This window comes from Phytophthora infestans, genomic scaffold (assembly GCF_000142945.1).
Source record: "Phytophthora infestans T30-4 supercont1.7 genomic scaffold, whole genome shotgun sequence".
Lineage (NCBI taxonomy): Eukaryota > Oomycota > Peronosporomycetes > Peronosporales > Peronosporaceae > Phytophthora > Phytophthora infestans.
Window position 1 is genome coordinate 4,004,069 of NW_003303752.1, and position 17,678 is coordinate 4,021,746.

A 17,678-nucleotide genomic window follows, 5' to 3' on the forward strand; every position below is an offset into this window, starting at 1 on the left:
GCCGCTACAGTGCGGAGAGAGAGCCAGCATAGCAGAACTAGCATCGTGCTCTTGACTGCAGTTGCCATTCGTGTGTCTCTTCACGACATGCACTTTTACTATATATTCTGTTTCATTTTTATTTATCATAAAATTATGCATCGATTTGTACGGCTACGCGGGTACTTGCAGAAGGCTCCGCTTCCGATAACGCCTTCTCTGGTGACGCAGGTTCGTCGTTATTGTTGTCGTGATCGTCACTCTCAGCTTCGACTTCAGGCTTCACTCCTCGTCGCGTTTGAGGTTCATTGTTGGTTGCGTGTTTCGTTTTCAACTTGATCTCGGTGAGGGAGGCGGCATCGAAAGGAACCACACGAGTGGAAGAGTTAGTAAGCTTCAGCTTCATGGGACTTAGGATACCCGTAGGCATCGCCCCAATGACCTTCTTTAACGGCGAAGCGGGAACACTCGGGAGAGCTGAAGCCTTGACCATTCCAGGATTTTTAAGTGCCTGTTCCTCCACGGGTTTACTCGTCTCTGCGTCCGGTTCTGGTGTCTTGCCGGTTGTTACAGACTCTGGCTTCGGTTCGGTCTTCACAGTGTCCTCACTTGCTGGGTTATTCGACGTCCCTGTAGAGCTGACACCTTCGCCTTTTCCGTTGAATCTGGGCATCCCAGCAACGTTCCTCCGCGGTGTTGCGCTCCTGAGTTCCTGTTGTTTCAGTCGTTTTTCTTCACGAATCCGCTTGAGTTCATTCTCGCGGTCTGATTTCATGAGTGACATGGTAAAGTCATAAATGATACTGAAGAATTCTCCAGCACCTGATAACATTGCGGGTGTGAGCGGAGCATCAGATGCAGGAGCCGGAGCTTCCTCCTCGTCTGCGTTCTTGTCGAACCGCAGCATAACATCTCGCATCAGCCGCAACGTCTCATCCAGGTCGGTCTTTAGAGTAGCGACTTCCTTGGAAGCGTCATCAACGAACACAGTCATGGACTCGACGAATAAATCGTTCTCTTCCTTCTCCTCGATCCGGTTCTTCAGACGTTGAGCTGCTAATTCAACGTTGATAATTTCAGTGATATCGTTGATCCTGTTCATGTCACCTTGAAGCTCTGGGATCGAGATACTCTGAACATCATACAGCGACGCCAGCGAGTCTCCCAATCGAACCCCATTCCCTTTCTTCATTCGCACCATTCGTGCCACGTAATGCAGAAGAGTAACAGACTTATCAACAGACTTGAGTTGTGCCAACTTGGTCAGATCATTCAACCGGAATCCTTTTGCTCCTCCTCGAGCAGTACCTTGGTTCATTTTGTTCCCGACTTGGAGAACCACCAGTAAAATAGTCTTGAGTTCGGAACTCTGTCCGATCTCGTTACTAGCCACCCGAATCTTGTTGATTTTGGTCTGAAGATCTCGCACTAATCCAGGGAATTGGTGCTTGGTTTCCAACGCTGAAAGGCGCTGCTTTAATCTCGGTACAGTGATGAGTTCTTTCAAGACCAATTCTGCTCCATTGAGAGTCGTCGGGTCTCCACTAAACCCAGTGATAGCTGCTATTTCTTCATCAGTAGGCAGAATCTTGATCAACCCTTGCACACGATCAAGAGTTAGTACTTCTGCGTCCATCTTCATAATTGCCACTCGTAGCGCTGCGTTGCTCATCTTGAACTGCTTAACAATGATCGAGATGTTGTTGGACCTTGCACGGTCAATCAAGAACACAACTTTGGGCGAGGCGAGAGGAGACGCAGGACTTCCTGGTGACAAGAGTCCACTCATAACGCCACGTCGAGTGCCAGTACCAGGCCCACTAGCAGCGGGTGGTGGGAACTCAGTCTCTAGGAGCTCCAATTCACCGTCAGTAAGAGTAAGGAGGTCCACGTTACTCTGATTACAGTGCTCCTTTTCAAGCTCTTCCCAGATCGTTCCTTTGATGGCTTCATCCTTCAGTTGTTGCCAGTAAAACGAGCGTGTCTTCGCCTTGATAGCAGGTTTGATCGCGATAGATAAATGAGCTCTACGTGCTGCTGTTGAGGTCGGAGCTGGTGGCGGCTTCGGAGTAGCTGGCGTTGCACTGGGTACGAATGCATCGGGTGTATCAAGGAGATCTCCTTGTAGTCCTGCCATCCTCATCTTGGCCTTGACACTCTCCGCTGGTGCCCCCATTTCCAGCAACTTGAAGAATTTTGCATACGCAGGATCGTCTTTAACCTTTACTTGAGGCTGTGCAATGGCTTGAATGTCTCCACTAGGCAAATCAGCGTCGGGAGTATCAAGAAGTTCTGGTTTTAGGCCTGCCATTTGTATCTTAGTTTTCACAGATTCCGCAGGTGCACCCATAGAAAGGAGCTTAAAGAACTTGGCATACGCAGGGTCGTCTTTCACCTTTACTGTCGGGGTAGTAGCTACAACAGGGGCGTTCGCATTGGCATCGGGAGTGTCCAACAAGTCGGGATTAAGCCCTGCCATCTTCATTTTCGCCTTCACTGACTCAGCTGGGGCTCCCATCGAAAGTAACTTGAAGAATTTGGCATACGACGGATCATCCTTCACTTTGACTTGAGGCTGCGAAGCAGGAGGATCAGACACAATAGCAGGCTTCAATGGGGCGTCAGGAGTATCTAGAAGTTCTGGTTGAAGACCTGCCATCTGCATCTTCGCCTTGACGGACTCAGCAGGAGCCCCCATCGACAATAGCTTGAAGAATTTAGCGTACTGTGGGTTGTCCTTCACTTTAGTCTGAGCTTCAGTTGGAGGAGCTGCGTGACTTTCGAGCATGTTCGATAGCATAGCGCGAGAGGTAGATGGCGCTTCACGTGGTGTAGAGGTAGAGGGTGTTCGAATCGTTGGCATCTCGACGTCTGGAGTGTCCAAAAGATCACTGTTCAGACCAGCTTGGACCATTTTGGCTTTCACTGCAGCAGCAGGAGCCCCCATCGACAGGAGTTTAAAGAACTTGGCATAGCTAGGATCATCTTTCACTTTTGCAGGAGCAGGAGCAGAAGCTGGAGCAGGTGACGATGCCTTTGGACTAGTAGTGTCAAGTAAGGCTGGATCCAAGCCAGCTTGAGTCATCTTGGCTTTCACGGCAACTACAGGAGCCCCCATCGAGAGTAACTTCTTGAATTTAGAAATGTCTGCCCCCGATGCTACCCCTTGTGATGGAGGAGCAGCAGGGGGGTCCTTGACTTCCACCTTCTGGTCCACATCTATGCCAGATTGACGCATTTTCGCTTTCACTGCGTCCATGTCAAGTCCCATACCATCTTTGGAATCTGCAGATGTCGTTTTACCTACTGGCTTTGGTGATGCCTTCGGAGTAAAACCCTGCTGCTCGTCCAGTAAATCTGGGTCTACGCCAGCCTGTTGCATTTTCGCGCGCACAGCTTCACGCGGCGCCCCCATTGATAAGAGTTTACGAAACTTGGAAATGTCCGTACCAGTGGATGGAGCCTTGAGTGCTTTAATATCGACACTGGTATCGGGTGCGATCACCAGTGCCTTCACCTTCAAAGGTGGAACCACTGGAGTGATGTCAATTGGAGGTAAGGTAGGAGTAGGAACCGTAGCAGTAGTTGATGGCGGAGGTATTGACGGGGTAGTAGCTGGTGCCTCCTTGCGTGGTGGAGACGGGATTGACGGGAACACTGGCCGCTTCGCATCTTTCCGAACACTGGCAGTGGCGATTGGTGTGCAGGCTGGTGTCACGCCAAGTCCTGGGCCTTTTCGAGAACTCTGGAAGAATGGCAAGGATAATTTCGCTCCTCTTGCTGCAGGGGAATCTGTGGGTCTTGCAGCACTGTCAGCGCCTATAAAACTGGTAAGTGACGGCCTCGAAACGGAGCTTTTAGCTGGCGTTGTAGCAGATAATGACGACAGTGAGAAATCGCCAAAACCAGAGAATAACGGTGGACGACTGGGTAGAGGAGGCTTGGTCACGGATGCCGATCCGTCGCTCAAGCTCGGAAACAAAGCCAAACCTACACGTGTAAGTATATCGGGCTCTTGGCCTGGTTTTACTTCGGTCGGTTCTTTCGAATCTCCCGGGTGTTGAGTTGACGAGAAACTCTTGTCCAGGAGATCGACAGCTTTACTAGCACCAGTTTTATCCGATAACGACAAGGCGAGCTTCTGCAAGACACTGGTTAGCTTTTCGTTGGTCTGGTGGTCCAGGTTTTTCGTACTTTGCTGAAGCTGACTGAGTATTTTATCAAGCGAGGAACACTCAGCGTTCGTGAGAGCTTGTGTCACATTCGAGCTTTCGGTCTTAATTTCGGTACTGGTCGTATTCTTCGCTTGAGGTTGCTCCTGCTCCGGGTTTACAGCGTCGCTAGTCTCGTTGCTCTCGCCTTGATTGCTCGTCGTAAGGTTATCTGTCAGACTAATCCCGTTAGATCGTTCTAGCCCGTTCCGGTTGGTGTTCAAGGCATCGCCCAGTACGAGTCGTAGGGCCCCGATGGAGCCTTTATTTCCTTCAGTAGCTTCCCCATAGTTCTCGAAGAACAATTCAACGTGTGCAATCATCGACGATGTGAGTGGAGACTGTGTCTTCGCATCGCTATTTTGACTTCGGAACGGCTCAAGCAGAGCGAGAAACCCATTGGCTTTAAGGTCTTGGCACATTGAAGCTCGTTTCTTTTTATCGCGAGTGTCCAGCAAGGCATTCACAAATTTCACAGCAGCAAGCTGGAGAGCAATATTTGACTGATCCTGTTCGAGCTTGGAGACCAGCGATTGGAGCGAATGATCTTCCGGGCGTTTAGACGAGAAAGCGCTCAGTACCGCGTCTTGGGCCATCGCGCTTTCGCGACATAGTATCCCCAAAAGTGTCAGCGAGCGCAGCTGGATTTCACTCGAAGACGAGGAGTTAAAGAGCGAATAAAGCATCGGACAGCACTCGGAAATCTTCAAGACAGCCGAGATACAACTGCTGTTGTTAGCCAGTACGAACAGCGTACTGATGATCTCGTTGCACGTGTCTGCTGATGCACCCCCGGAGGCTTGTAAAGGGGCCACCAACTCTTCGATTCCATCCCCCGAGACAAACTTCTCAAGCCACGCACTGCGATCACAATTATTGTTACAGTTAAAATGTAGGAAAAAGGCAGCTCACAGTATCGTACCCAGTTCTTAGCATGATATTGACTCGGATCGCCAAGAAAAGATCATGAACACATTTCACATCGCCACGGAACCGCTGCACAAGTTCCACACACTCCCGAGGATCCAACCATTCCTCTGCGACGCTGCCTTGCGGAAGTTTGCTCCTGCAAGACGATAATGGTTAGTTTGTCTGTCGCTATCTTTGTTTACTTTGAAGCGATCAAGACGAATACTTACAGAAAAGCATACACCCACTTGCTGCCAATGGATTCTGCCGCATTCAACTCCTCTCGGATCTCAGGGTCAGTGCACGCAGAGAGCAATAGCTCGTCAAAGCGGAGCTGAACTTGATCGTCAGTGGGGGCTGGAGGGATCTGGGGACGGATTAAACACGAGTTATTCTCCAAGTTTGGCGTCATCTTATTCTTTCAAGCATTTACTGTACCTCCGGACATCCATCTAAGAAGCGCAACTGGACACCTTCGCTGGAATTCGAGTTCCCCATTCCCGGCTATAGATTGTGCGAGAAGAAAACTACTGACAGAGAACTGCACAGCCCCTTAATACCTCAATCACTTTGATGAGTGCACATGGAGAGTATTTTTGCATGTCGAAACCACCAGAAATCGCTTGTCTTCTCCTAAACAAAGCCACGGTTCGTTTCACGGATATAGCGTCGGAGCACCAGTCACCCCATCGAAATGCCTGACGATTATATTTTCATGTCGTTTTACCCGTTGGGGGGGGGTCTCAACAAGTGCTGTCGTCTTGAACGATGCCAAGTACTGTAATACGTTTATGTGAAGAGTCACATTCGGATGAGGTACCTGCTTGGAGCTCTGTGGCTTGTCCTCAGCTACGTCGAAGTCGAAGCGCAGTTGCTGTTGCCTAAAGAACTCATCACTTCCTATAATGGCAACTCCTCCATCTTCGTATCGAACGCAACATGTAATGCCTCGATAGAGTTTTTCGATGGAGCAGCTCTTGAGTGCAGTCAATGCGTCATTGCGAACGGAGCTTCCACACTAGAAAATACCTGGCTGGTAAGAGAATCGTTGATATTTTAAATGCGTCCGCTAATGAGAAATATTCAGATTCCAGACAGCAGTAGCTCACGAATACCCGGGTTGGCCACAGCCTGCACTTGCGAGTAAGTGAACTGTCAATGTATAATATAAATTTTATCACTGCTCACGCATCCGCTATATGTAGCCAGAACGCTATCTTGAAGACACGAAAGGAGTCCACGTGCGAAATGATTTGGCCGGTGCCTTGCAGTCTTCAGATTTGTACTGCGTGTCCGTCCGGCCAAGTTCCATCTCGTGACGCATTAAGGTGTATGACCTGCGGTACCTCCACACTCGGTATCCAAGAATTAATACGCGAATGCAAGTGTGATACCAACTCGATTCTACAAGAGAAAAACGAGGTGCGCCCGGGCTTCTCCCCACTAGTTTTCAAAGAGTGAACTGATCTCAGTGTAACTTAGGATGGCAGCTATCTCGACGCAAAAGAATGTGTGGAATGTGCCGCGAACACAGTCGCTGACTATTCCACCTACACGTGCAAACCATGTCCAGATCCAATGATGATTGTAGCTAGCAATAGCTTCGTGTGTGCCTGTCCGAATGACTATCAGCAGGTCACGAGTTTATTGATGAGTGTCCAAAAGTGTGTTCGCAATACACACATCAACTTGATCAGCTCCAAGATCACACTTAACAACGCGAAGGACATGACGTTCTCGTCCTTCCTGAAGGAAGAAACTGGCAGCTTCGAGTCGGTCGTTTCCGTCGCTAGTGCTGTTCTTGACGACATGTTTCTGTCTGCCACCACTGCATGTTACTTTTACCAAAGCGAGAAAGATATCGTGTCGTGTCAGGCACTGGGGAACCTCTGCGTTCTGCAACATTTCGACCCTCAAGCACCTTCCTGCGCTGTTTTCGACTCAATTCAACGCAGTGGACGATCGTCAATAGTTAACAACATCGACGGGTGGTTCACCACGTTGCCATTCTTGAACTATCGGTCGGTTGCATCCAGTGTACTTCAGACGCCAGTAGGCATGAAGGTACGTCGTTTTCTAACATATACATGTCGTTAATAATGAGCTGTTTGCTGTAGATGACTTCGGACGCGGCATCGAATGAAGGCATTGATCATCTTGAGTTCGTACTGGCCAGCTATCACGTCAACGGCACGCTCATCGGATTTCGACCGCTGACACATGAACTGGCCTACTGTCAACCAGGCAGCGTTGGCGTGGCTGATTCTCCTTCGTGGATGCACTTTGGAGTGAGCGCAGTATCGGAATATTCGTGCAATCTCGAGGCTTTACAGACTTCCAAGCTAATTCTGCACGAGATTTTCTTGGTCGATACGACGAGCAGTGGAGACGATAAGAAGTTCATTCCCATTCCTGTGAGGAATTTAAACTATCGTGACAGCAGTGGAGTGTTCGTCAATCAGGATAGCGACATAGCAAACGATTTTCTATCTCATCGCTTCTTCCTGTACGACTTTCAAACGGGAATTCCAGTTGACGAGACCTCTTCCAACGTGATTCGATACGCTGGAACCATCACACTCACTATCCGAACACAAGCGTCCGACCCACACTTCATTTATGTCCCGGAGCTAACGATAGCATATGTCGACACACAGAGTCCCAGAGTCGTCGCAGTATCACTTCGTGTAGCGTACACTTCCGACACGGACGAGTTTTGGTCGTTTGCAAAGGCTGTGTACACTGTGGGGTGCGTCCTCGCAGGATGTCGCGTCCTCCTTCAGACGTTCAACTGGTACAGACGTAGCATCCGGAACGAAGTCGTGGAGAATGCCATGTGTCAGATTCTATCGACCGTGATCAGCTACAGTGCCTCCTACTTCGCCCCTGTCACATTTACAGTCATGTTGATAATGTGCAGCTACTTTTTCATCGTCTTTCGACTCCAGTCCAGCACCGTTCTCATGCTTCCAGAGGTGAATTTCGACCCCCTTGCAAGAGGTGTCGATGAATATTACCCGTTCCGAGTGCTGCTTCCTCTATCCTTCTTCTGTCAACTGGTGTCAGTGTTCCATCACGTCTATCGTCAAGCTCAGCTACAGCTCTTCTTCATTGACTGGGAGAAACGTCGCGCTACCGTCATGGATATCGATTCCGCCAAGCCAACCCACGCTTCCATCAGTGTGTGGCGTATGATTTTGGTTGTCAACGAGTGGAACAAGCTCCAAACTGTTCGCAAGACTTCGTTACGCTTCACACTTGTGTTCGTATTATTTCTTGTGTACGGATGCAACTTGAGGATGCTCTCGCTTCCAGTTCCAAGAGCACAAATGCCGTACGTCACCCTCACAACGACTGCGGTCTCCAATGATGCAGCTGATGACCAATCGAATCCTTATTTACGCTTCGCCAACGTCTCGCTCTGGTGGCTTCTCGTTTATATGGGTCAAAGACTCTGGAAATTTTTAATCTTTGAGCGATATATCGATGAACCACGCGAGCAGCTCTTCATCGACTTGTGCACTGTATCGAAAGTGAGTTGTCTGTTTCTCGACGAACCTTATCACGGTTTTTATCTGCATTGTCGATCGCCACATCCATTTGCCGACGGGAATATGAGAGAGCTGGTCGATCAACTCAAACAGGAAGAAGCAGGTCTTACAGCTGGCAGGCATCTCGACTCCACGTTGCCCGATTGCCAAACGTTTGAAATATTTGTGACTCGCAAATGGAAACGCAAGTTCCGCAATTTGTACTCGTCGGTGCGAGGTGAAAGTCTCGTGGATGGACGTGGTGTTGGCGGTGAAGGATTGATTCAAAGATCTTTCTCTCCAAACGGACCGTCCACACTTCCGCTGAAAAGCTCCGACTTGAACGGAGTGGTGACAACCGAAGCCATGGTTCACAATGCCGAGCAACTCCGGGACTACTTGAAGTCATTTATAGAAAACCAGAACGATAGATATCGATGGAGGATTTACCGTGCGCACACGTGCCTCACACGGCTTCTGGATATCCCACCAGACATGTCGTTCAGCAAGCAGTCTCTCTTTTTGCCAGGTACGTCGTAGAATCCATCAGTACTGCTGGTGTTTCAGTACTTAATGTCTTCATTGGTCTTTGACAGACACGGCGTCCAGGTTTGCTAAAGCTTCGCTACTGCTGGGGATCGAAAATGATCTGATGTTGCTGGATCTGCTAGTACGAAAGCTGCTTATCAGAAAGAATCCTCCTTGCCAAACTGGAACTAACGCTCTGCTTTTTTATATAAACCAGTGCTTCTGCTTGTTCGACTTGTGGATTGGTAACCATGCGATTTCTGCTCTCGCGACATATGCGCTCCAAATTCTGTTGCTCTCCATCCGTGCACATGTCGGTCGACGAAACATTGCCAGAAGCACACTCGTAGATCCACGCTTCTTAATATAAAACACACCACTAATAGAAAACCAGTTCTTCACACCCTGCAGTCGCAACATTAATCAACGAATCTACTCTTGGCTGTTGTTACAATATTGAGCTGACAAGCACAAGTAAATGTATGATCATCACAATGCCAATATTAGTCCGTGAACTGCATCCGTCGAGCCCAGTCGAGCTCGCTGCTATCTTCCGAGATTACTGTAGACCAGCGCAAGGTGGCAAACGTCGACGGTAACGCTGCATCTGCATGTGCAGCATCGAATTGGTCCTTGCACACGTCCAGGATCTGTTGATTCTCAGTAACGTCTTGCTCCTCATCCGGTTCTGTTTCACACAAGCTCGGAACGCACGCAGTGATGAGGTATGTGCACAGCGCAGGCTCGTCGACCTTCTCCACTGACAGCTCTTTAGGACGAGACTTGCAGCAAGTATACACCACTTTAGTGCTGCGTAGTTCGCCGTTCTCATCGCAGTGCTGACCGCCAGCAAAGTACTGTACAACATCAGTGCCAGTGTCTCTATCCTGTGTGACAGGCACGTACACGCCCATACTCCAGTCGCTTGGACGAGATCCGTCTGGCTCTTGGTGGAATTGGCGCACTTCTTTCTCGTAGCAAACCTCGTAGGTCCACCAGCCAGCAGCAGCGAAGAGACAACGGCCTTCTAGCTCCTTCTTCACTATTTCTGCCTTCCGTTCTATCTCCACAGTGGACGCCAGCAGCTTCTCCTTAGCTCTCTTGGCGGTGATAGACTCCACTAATTGTGTATTGATACACTGTTGCAACTCGTCGTGGTAGAACGCCCACCCGACGTGTCTCTTGCAGCTAGTACAGCGAATATCTCGCCAACTGTAGTCGTCGAAGACTGTTGCCTTCTTGGAGAAGACCTCGCCCTCTATACCCAGCACCTTCTTGAAGCCGGCTAGCTCAAATTCGGCCTGTAGTAAACGATATACCATGCTTAATGTTATTGTGTTGAGTACGGAGGCTCAAAAGCTATGCTGCGTACCCTACTAGGGTTCACGAAGGTGAAGAGTTCAGCGTCATTGCCCAGCACAGCCTCGTGGCGACTACCCACGGCTTTGGAGGTGTCGTGCAGGTCGATGAAGTCCCTAAATTTATTAACAGAAACGAGTTAGAGATAGTAAATAGAGCGCGAATGTGATGCAGAGGGAGAGACGTACTTCTTCAACGCGACAGGGGCACCGCACGAGCGACAGCGCACCACGACGCCATCACTTTCAAGCTCGTGACCAAGGTGGCTGTGATCAGCTAGATCAAGCGCATGCAGATTCTGCGCATACAGCGCTTCAGCCGCTACCGAGGCCACGCAACTCAGTGCAAGCACTAGCACTAGCAGAATACGTGGCATGGTGATTGAGTAAATTGTGATCTGGTCCACTTTTGTTTTTGGTCTTTGATTTTGACAAAAAGGGGTATTTTCTCGATTGTTTTGGCGATAAAAAATGTTACTCATGTTCCGCGAATTGCCTTAATTTTTTCACGCGCTTCCCGCCCCAACTGCTACGATCATACCCAGTATGACATGATACGAGTCAGCAGCTGGCAGTCTGTCCAGTCTTCGTGGATTTGACCTTGAAAATATCATCAATTTTAAACGATCTCCATCTTCTTTTTGTTCTTGTTCTTCTTCTCCGCCTCCTGGATCTCCTGCCACTTGTAGAAGCGGCTGATCCGGTCCATCTCGCCGCCCTTCCAGTTTCTCCAAGCTAGGCCGAAGCCCACGGCCAGCATGATGCCAATCGGTATATCCTTCAGGGGAGAAATCATAAGGACAGCAAGGCTTTTCTTGACGGTCAGTTTAGCAATTGCGAAAAACATGAAATTCGACACTCTGCTATCCTTTATTTATTACCGGTAATAAAAAGATATGTATCGATTGGTAGTAGAGTCCTCTAGGGACCAACATCGCTTTCCACTCAGCATGAAATTGCTTTAAATTTATTGCAATGAAAGAGGAGCTTCTTGACTTGGTTGACTTTGCAGGGTTGGAGCGATGCTTTCTTCTCCTGCTCAGATCGCAAAAACGTAAATGAAATCAAAGAAACATGATATCCTGTCGCATATTCCGCCGAGTCTGTTCCAAGAGATTGCTGTACAGTAAAAAGGTATTGGTTAAATTCTTGAGCCGCTATTATATTTACATGTCAACGATGAAAAGACGGTAAATTGGTCACCAACCAGCTAACGCAATTTTAAAATTTGGTATTTAGCTGAAATCTTTGAAATGTATGAGCTACTGAGTGTCTCGTACGATTGAGGTGTGCAGTCAAGTAATACAAGGTGTGAGGGCTTCAGATGTTATTTCACCGGTGTCTGCGTATTAACACGGAAAATGTCTGTGACGAGGACTCATATCACTACATGTAGCATATTTGTCATCGACTGTCCTAGCAAAAAATACTCAGAATAGGGCAAATATTTTTGTCTGACTTTTTTGCATTTTTTTGTCATCTACGGTAGTTTAAATCTAAATTACCGGTACATGTATCTCGGAAAGTATTTGTAAGCGTCCAAAAACTCCGAAAATAAGAAATAATTTTCTCCTTGATCGTATCACCATGGCAAGGGGGCAAGCTGGCGGTACGCAGTCAAGCTCTCATAGAGAAATGAAGGTGTTCTTGCGCAACCGAATGTGGCGGGAGCACTGGTACGTGTTTGTATCCGTCGTCGTGATCGTGGTTGCGCTCTTCGGCTCGGCTTTCCTGCAGTTCTCGACGTCACAGGACCACGTCTTTCGGCTGGAGGTGACGGACTCGGTGCTAATGAAGCGCGTGTTCCACTCCGGGGAGCCCTGGGTGGTGTTATGCTCCGGTGCAGACGACGTGTTGCCCGAGGTTTTCGACAAGGTGTCGCCGCGTCTGGCGGGCAAGAGCTTTGTGGGCGTGTTGGACTGCAAGCAGAAATTGCCAGCATCGGGCAAATCGGTGCTCAAGCGCTACGGAATTAAGAGCAGCATCTCACCCACAGTATTTACTGTAGCGAACGGGGAGAAGCCCAAACAGGTTTTCCTTAACTACTTACAGTCGTCTGCGGAGCTGGCTAAACATGTCAAGGCACGGACCAGGAAGACCATGCAGCAGGTGCAGAACTCAGCACAGCTGGAGGCTCGGTGTCTGTCCCGGTCCAGTTGTGTACTGCTCCTTCGTGGTCAACGATTCCAACCCTACGAGAAGCAGTGGATTGATGAGCTCATGCGCAAACATCGCACGCTGAGCTTCGCCTGGATCGATGCGACGAGCTTGAAGTTGTCGCTCGAAAATATGCTGCCTGATGTTCGACGCGGAGAGCACCGTATGGTGCGCTTTCGGCGCCAGCGCGATCCTGATACGCGCAAGAAGGTGCTGGCAGCCAAGGCGTTCCGTGGTGACGCCTTCAATGCTGTCTCTGTAGGAACGTTCGTAGATCAGTATGCTGATGCAGACTCGCTAAAACCACTGGCAAAGTCTCCTAAAATTTTGCGTCGAAAGAAGAAGAGTCAAGCTTCTAAGCCAGAAAGGTCGGAGCGTAGGCATCACAAGAAGCAAGACACTGAGGAGAAAGACGACTTCCCACAGCATGTGGAGCCTGACGAAGGGTCAGTTGATGACGTGGAAGAGGAGGAGGACGTGCTGGATCTCGATGATGACACTGACGAATAAAAGAATTATGGGTAGAGGACAAGTATCAATACAACACGAGTTCCCACCACCAGCAACAAGATTTATGGTCTGTGTTTTCCATCCACTCTAACAGACGCATTGCTTCTTACGGCTGTTGCCTTCCACTTGAGCAACCTTCCTCTTACCGCGCGACTGCGGCGCATGAGGAACTTGATCTGCGTTGGGCAGTTGTAGGGAATCGATAGCACCTGCCGGTAGCGCCACCTTCTTGCAGGGGGGTTCGAGACGTCGATTCTGGTGGACAGAACGGCTTCGTCGCTTACCCAACACACGCGTCGACGGTGTCTCCTTGACAGCTTGGAGACGTTGACGACGAGAAGACCCGAAGATCCCAGAGGCGTCAGAGTTCGATCGCTCCAGAAGTGATCGGATAGCGGAGCTGTCAGCGGAATACCGACGCTTACGGCCCTCGACGCCCTGTGTCACTTGCTGCAGAGACGACAACCAGTCGGGCGACGTGTACTCTTTGAGACTGACATAGCCGTCCCTCGTTTGCGGAGGTTTTCCGAGGAACTCAACAAATGCAGGGCAATTCCGAGCAGTGGGGTGATTCTCAATCCATTGCAGCAATGCCTCGAATTTGGCGCGTCGTTCCTTTAAGACCGCCTTGGATGATGACACTCGCCAGAGCAGACCTACCAGCGCTGGCGAAATGTACTCTTTCACTGGGAAAGGAGGTAAGCTGTTAGTGACTCCCTCCGAGGCTGCAACCACGACGCGAATCTGCTTGTATAGCTTCAAAAAGTCGTTGTAGCGTCTCAGTATAGAGTAGTGCTCGACGTCCAGCACCGACTCGGCATCGCTGGAATTGTCGTCACCATCATCGCTCTCGTTTTCGTCGATTAACGTCGACAGGAGCTCCTCTTCGTGGACAGACACGTCCACTCGGTAGTACCAGACGCCAGTGGCTGGAGCCCGCGAGAAGTTGTCAATTACGAGGCCACGTCGAGGCCGTCGCGTGGCCTCGACCAACTGCTGCTCCGTTCGGCTACTGCAGGTTCTTGTCGTTGTCATACACTAGGTCTCGGTCAAGAGCACAAACCTCCAAGCAGAGAACTCTGCTCGACACGGAGGAATTCAAGGAATGGCAAGTGATTTCGAAGTTAAACGAAGGATGCGCGATTGCCACCCAAATAATTTGACCAGCAGGGTATCAAGCTTGTGGTTAGCAGCCACGAGAAAATCAAATCTCCAGCACGTGGTGCTGTGGCCGAAGATATAACCGGGTCTGGTACATTTTCTCTTCCGCAGCGTACCTACTTCGAAAGAAATCATGTAAAACAATTAATTTCCTCCTTCTAAAACGCTCAGACTTTGGGCCAAAACTTTTGTCATTACAGATAGGGGCTGCCAAACTACCGCGTCACGAGCCGAGTGCCAGATCGGCTTGAGCTCCATAGATAGGGAGGTAGTTGGATGTCCGTCATTGTAAAGTTGCCAGGGTAGTGGCCTCACTCACCATCTTGGCGGCGACGGTGGAGACTGAGTCTCTGCACAGGCGCGTATAGAGTTTGAACGCGTCCGACGACCAGCGGCCGTGGAATTGGATGGTCAGCGAATCCACGCCGACTCGGTACATGTTCGTGGCTCCGCCGGTCCTGAGCGAATGCGTGCTGTACTGTCGAGGATCCTTGCCCAGGGGGGCGGCTACACCTTGAATTTCCTTGGCGACGCGGGCCGCCGTCACGCAGCGGGGTCTCTCGTCCTTATCCAGGAACACGGCTGCCGGGATGGTTGGCGGCAAGCTACCTCTAGGTCGAAGGAGCAACAGCGCGCCTAACACTGGGCACAAGAATGGATGTCCCGACCGTGAGAGCATACGTTGAACCGGTGGGCCGTTTTGATTAGTCTTGGAGCCTCTGAGTCGAATGCACACCGCCGATGCCGTCCTGGGATCCGTTGTGGTTGCCCCCTCTGCGTTGACCACGGCAATGTCTGCTGCCGTAAGGGCAAACCAGCGAAATGTCGTAGATGTAGTGGCTGCAATTTCTGACCGGCGCAAAACGAAAAAAAAGGCCAGGCTCAGAACCCCCATGTAGCTTGGTCCGCAGGGTCCTGAAGGGAGAGGGACCGGAGGCACTCTTCGAGCAGCGCGACGGACACGGGAGATTTTTGTCGCGAGGGGGCGTCGCGTCTGCGCACCCCGCGCAGGAGCATGCGGACCTGTGGATGGCCTGCTGGGAAGTCGTGCCCGGCAGCGTTGAGATAATGGCGAATGCCATGAAGCGCTGACTTAATTGTGGAGCTCTGAACTGGTTTGCTCGATCCAAAGCCGCGTTCGTGAGCGTCGATGATGAAATCAGAGATAGCGCGCACTTGCTCGTCTAAATCAGGGCGTAGGTGCCAAGGGATGCCTCACCGGTGGGTCCACTGCTTCCAGTAGCTGAAGGAACGGGCGTAGGATCGGAGGGAGGAGGCGGCAACGGAGTGTTTGCGGAAATATCTAGCCACGCTGTCTCGAGCTCCTTGGTGGACGACGGAGTCGGTGCCTGTGACCAACCACTGGTTAGCTCGGTGAACAACAGGGCGAGAGAGCCACCGCCCCACCGACGTGACCCTGCGTCAGCTGTGGTGTTCTCGGACCCGAGAATGTGTGACGCAGTAAAACGCAGGCCAAATTGTAGTTCCCAGGCGCCGAGGAGGCGGATCAAGAGCTGTGCACGGGTGTTTCTAGAAGCCATTCTCGACTACCACGAGACGACGGTGGTATTGTCAATGCGGAAATGAACATGAATGAGACTTGCCTGAGGTTGGCTGGCGCGCCACAGGGGGGCCCACGTTTTGGCCGCGAATGCGCATGCTAGGAGCTCCCGATAGTTGATGTCGAACTCGTTAGACGAAGCGAGGTGGAAGCTTCCGATGAGGCTTCGCTCGGAAGGGGGGAATGGGTATGTGAGGTGCAAGCGCTGCGATGAAACGATTGCGCAAATCCCAGTGTCGGATGCATCCGTAAAGACGGTGACGTCAGGGGATGGGCTTGAATTGAAGTACTCGAGGGGGACGCCGTTGAGCGACGGAGAGCGGAGAATGTACCATCACCAGAGGAGGTCATCGCGCATCGTCGAAGACAAGGCGATGCGCTTGGTGCGGTGGATGGCGCGCTCGCCGGGGCGTAGACGTTGTAGAAACACGCGTGCAGGTCTTACGCACGTAGCAACATGGCGAAGGGACCCCAAAAGTGAGCGGTACTCGGTACGAGAGAGGCTAGTTGCGTGAAATGCCTTCGCTACTAGAAGTTTTGCCTTTAAGATATTCGACGTTGGCATAGCAACCGTGCCGGATTCTGTGTCGAAGACTAGACCCAGCACCTTGAGCCTCGAGTTCCATGGCGTAAACTTGTCGTCGTTAACAGCGGTAGGGCCCATCACAACCGTCATGGCGTGGCGTATCGAACATTCAATGTCGTTGCAGCTCGTTCTGGAGTCGATTGCGACGTTTACGTGATCATCGACCCAGTGGTAGTTATAAAATCCGGTGGGATATGCGGCGTTGGTGCACGATCCGTGTATGAATGCCACCGCACCGCCCAAGATGCCGTACGTTCCGGCTCTACCAGTCCACCCAAACGCGGCCGAGAGGTCGATGACGATTGCGTTGTCTTCGGGGATGTGACCCGCAAACAGGAATACGCACTCGCTGTGAGTGCACGCGTTACGGTATGCGGTCGCGACATCGCCGGCCATCAACTTGACGGTCTTATCTGGAGATGCACGGCGACACCGTATAATTTCCTGTGCAACGCTAGAGCAGTGCTCGAATGACGCGGACGGGATGTCGTCTGCATTCGTATGGGAGTTGACCGAATCTCCCTCGGGAAACGAGAGGTCGTGGATAACTCTACCCGAGACGTGTGGGTCGCGATCGCCTTTGTCGACCACGCCGAACGGGCTGATGAATAGCTCCGGCCAGATCATTTTGATGTCTGCATCTACAACAATACAGCGAAAGGCGCCCTGCTCTTTCCTTATGTTGGCTCGCAAGACCTGGATGCGCTGCGACGCCGACGGTTAGTTGCGGGTAAACGACCGCTGCGGGGGGAGCGGAGAGGTGAGGCGCACGCGGGAACCCTCGGAGGCGATACGCAGGAGATCGTCGACATGATCATATCCTTGGCAATATACCCGCAGAGTGTCAGGCTGTAGTGCTTTATTGGGCCGATAGTCTGTGGGTGACTGGCAGCGAACTAGTTCGGTGAACTGCTTGAGAGGCATTTGTGTGCGCCGGATAAACTCAGACATTGCGTGTTGCATGGATTTGTCGAGTATGTCGCGGCCGGGTGTCGTGTCTACGGGGCTGGCTGCGTGCCTGACGGGGAAGTGCACATTGACTTTGCGAAATGCAGAGGAGAGAGACGCGTCGCGTATGGAATTCCAAAGTCTCGCGCGCTGGAGGCCTGCGTCGCAAATCTATGCTAGCGTTGCGCGTGACGGCGATGGGCGTAGAGCTTGTTTGTTCCCTTGAGATGGGTGCGGAGA

At 50.9% G+C, this 17,678-nt stretch overlaps 5 protein-coding genes across 5 annotated transcripts; 2 read left to right on the plus strand and 3 right to left on the minus strand.

The window, feature by feature from the left end:
* Positions 1 to 133: 133 nt before the first annotated feature.
* On the minus strand, positions 134 to 5,511 carry PITG_05607 (formin-homology 2 domain-containing protein; the record flags this gene model as incomplete). The annotated part of the gene is made up of 5 exons (XM_002999187.1): positions 134 to 3,798; positions 4,174 to 4,362; positions 4,948 to 5,051; positions 5,113 to 5,256; positions 5,330 to 5,511. 5 exons carry the CDS (start codon positions 5,509 to 5,511, stop codon positions 134 to 136), a joined length of 4,284 nt encoding a protein of 1,427 aa, XP_002999233.1.
* A 920-nt stretch (positions 5,512 to 6,431) lies between these two features.
* On the plus strand, positions 6,432 to 9,527 carry PITG_05608 (uncharacterized protein; the record flags this gene model as incomplete). The annotated part of the gene is made up of 5 exons (XM_002999188.1): positions 6,432 to 6,521; positions 6,582 to 7,163; positions 7,217 to 9,158; positions 9,226 to 9,299; positions 9,375 to 9,527. The coding sequence occupies 5 exons, from the start codon at positions 6,432 to 6,434 to the stop codon at positions 9,525 to 9,527; spliced, it is 2,841 nt and encodes a 946-aa protein (XP_002999234.1).
* An 11-nt stretch (positions 9,528 to 9,538) lies between these two features.
* PITG_05609 (uncharacterized protein) lies at positions 9,539 to 10,900 on the minus strand (the record flags this gene model as incomplete). The annotated part of the gene is made up of 3 exons (XM_002999189.1): positions 9,539 to 10,458; positions 10,530 to 10,632; positions 10,705 to 10,900. 3 exons carry the CDS (start codon positions 10,890 to 10,892, stop codon positions 9,661 to 9,663), a joined length of 1,089 nt encoding a protein of 362 aa, XP_002999235.1.
* Positions 10,901 to 12,050: 1,150 nt separating this feature from the next.
* Positions 12,051 to 13,182, plus strand: PITG_05610 (uncharacterized protein; the record flags this gene model as incomplete). The annotated part of the gene is made up of 1 exon (XM_002999190.1): positions 12,051 to 13,182. The coding sequence occupies one exon, from the start codon at positions 12,103 to 12,105 to the stop codon at positions 13,180 to 13,182; it is 1,080 nt and encodes a 359-aa protein (XP_002999236.1).
* A 55-nt stretch (positions 13,183 to 13,237) lies between these two features.
* PITG_05611 (uncharacterized protein) lies at positions 13,238 to 14,328 on the minus strand (the record flags this gene model as incomplete). Its single annotated transcript, XM_002999191.1, has 1 exon — positions 13,238 to 14,328. One exon carries the CDS (start codon positions 14,215 to 14,217, stop codon positions 13,270 to 13,272), a length of 948 nt encoding a protein of 315 aa, XP_002999237.1.
* Between the last annotated feature and the right edge of the window lie 3,350 nt (positions 14,329 to 17,678).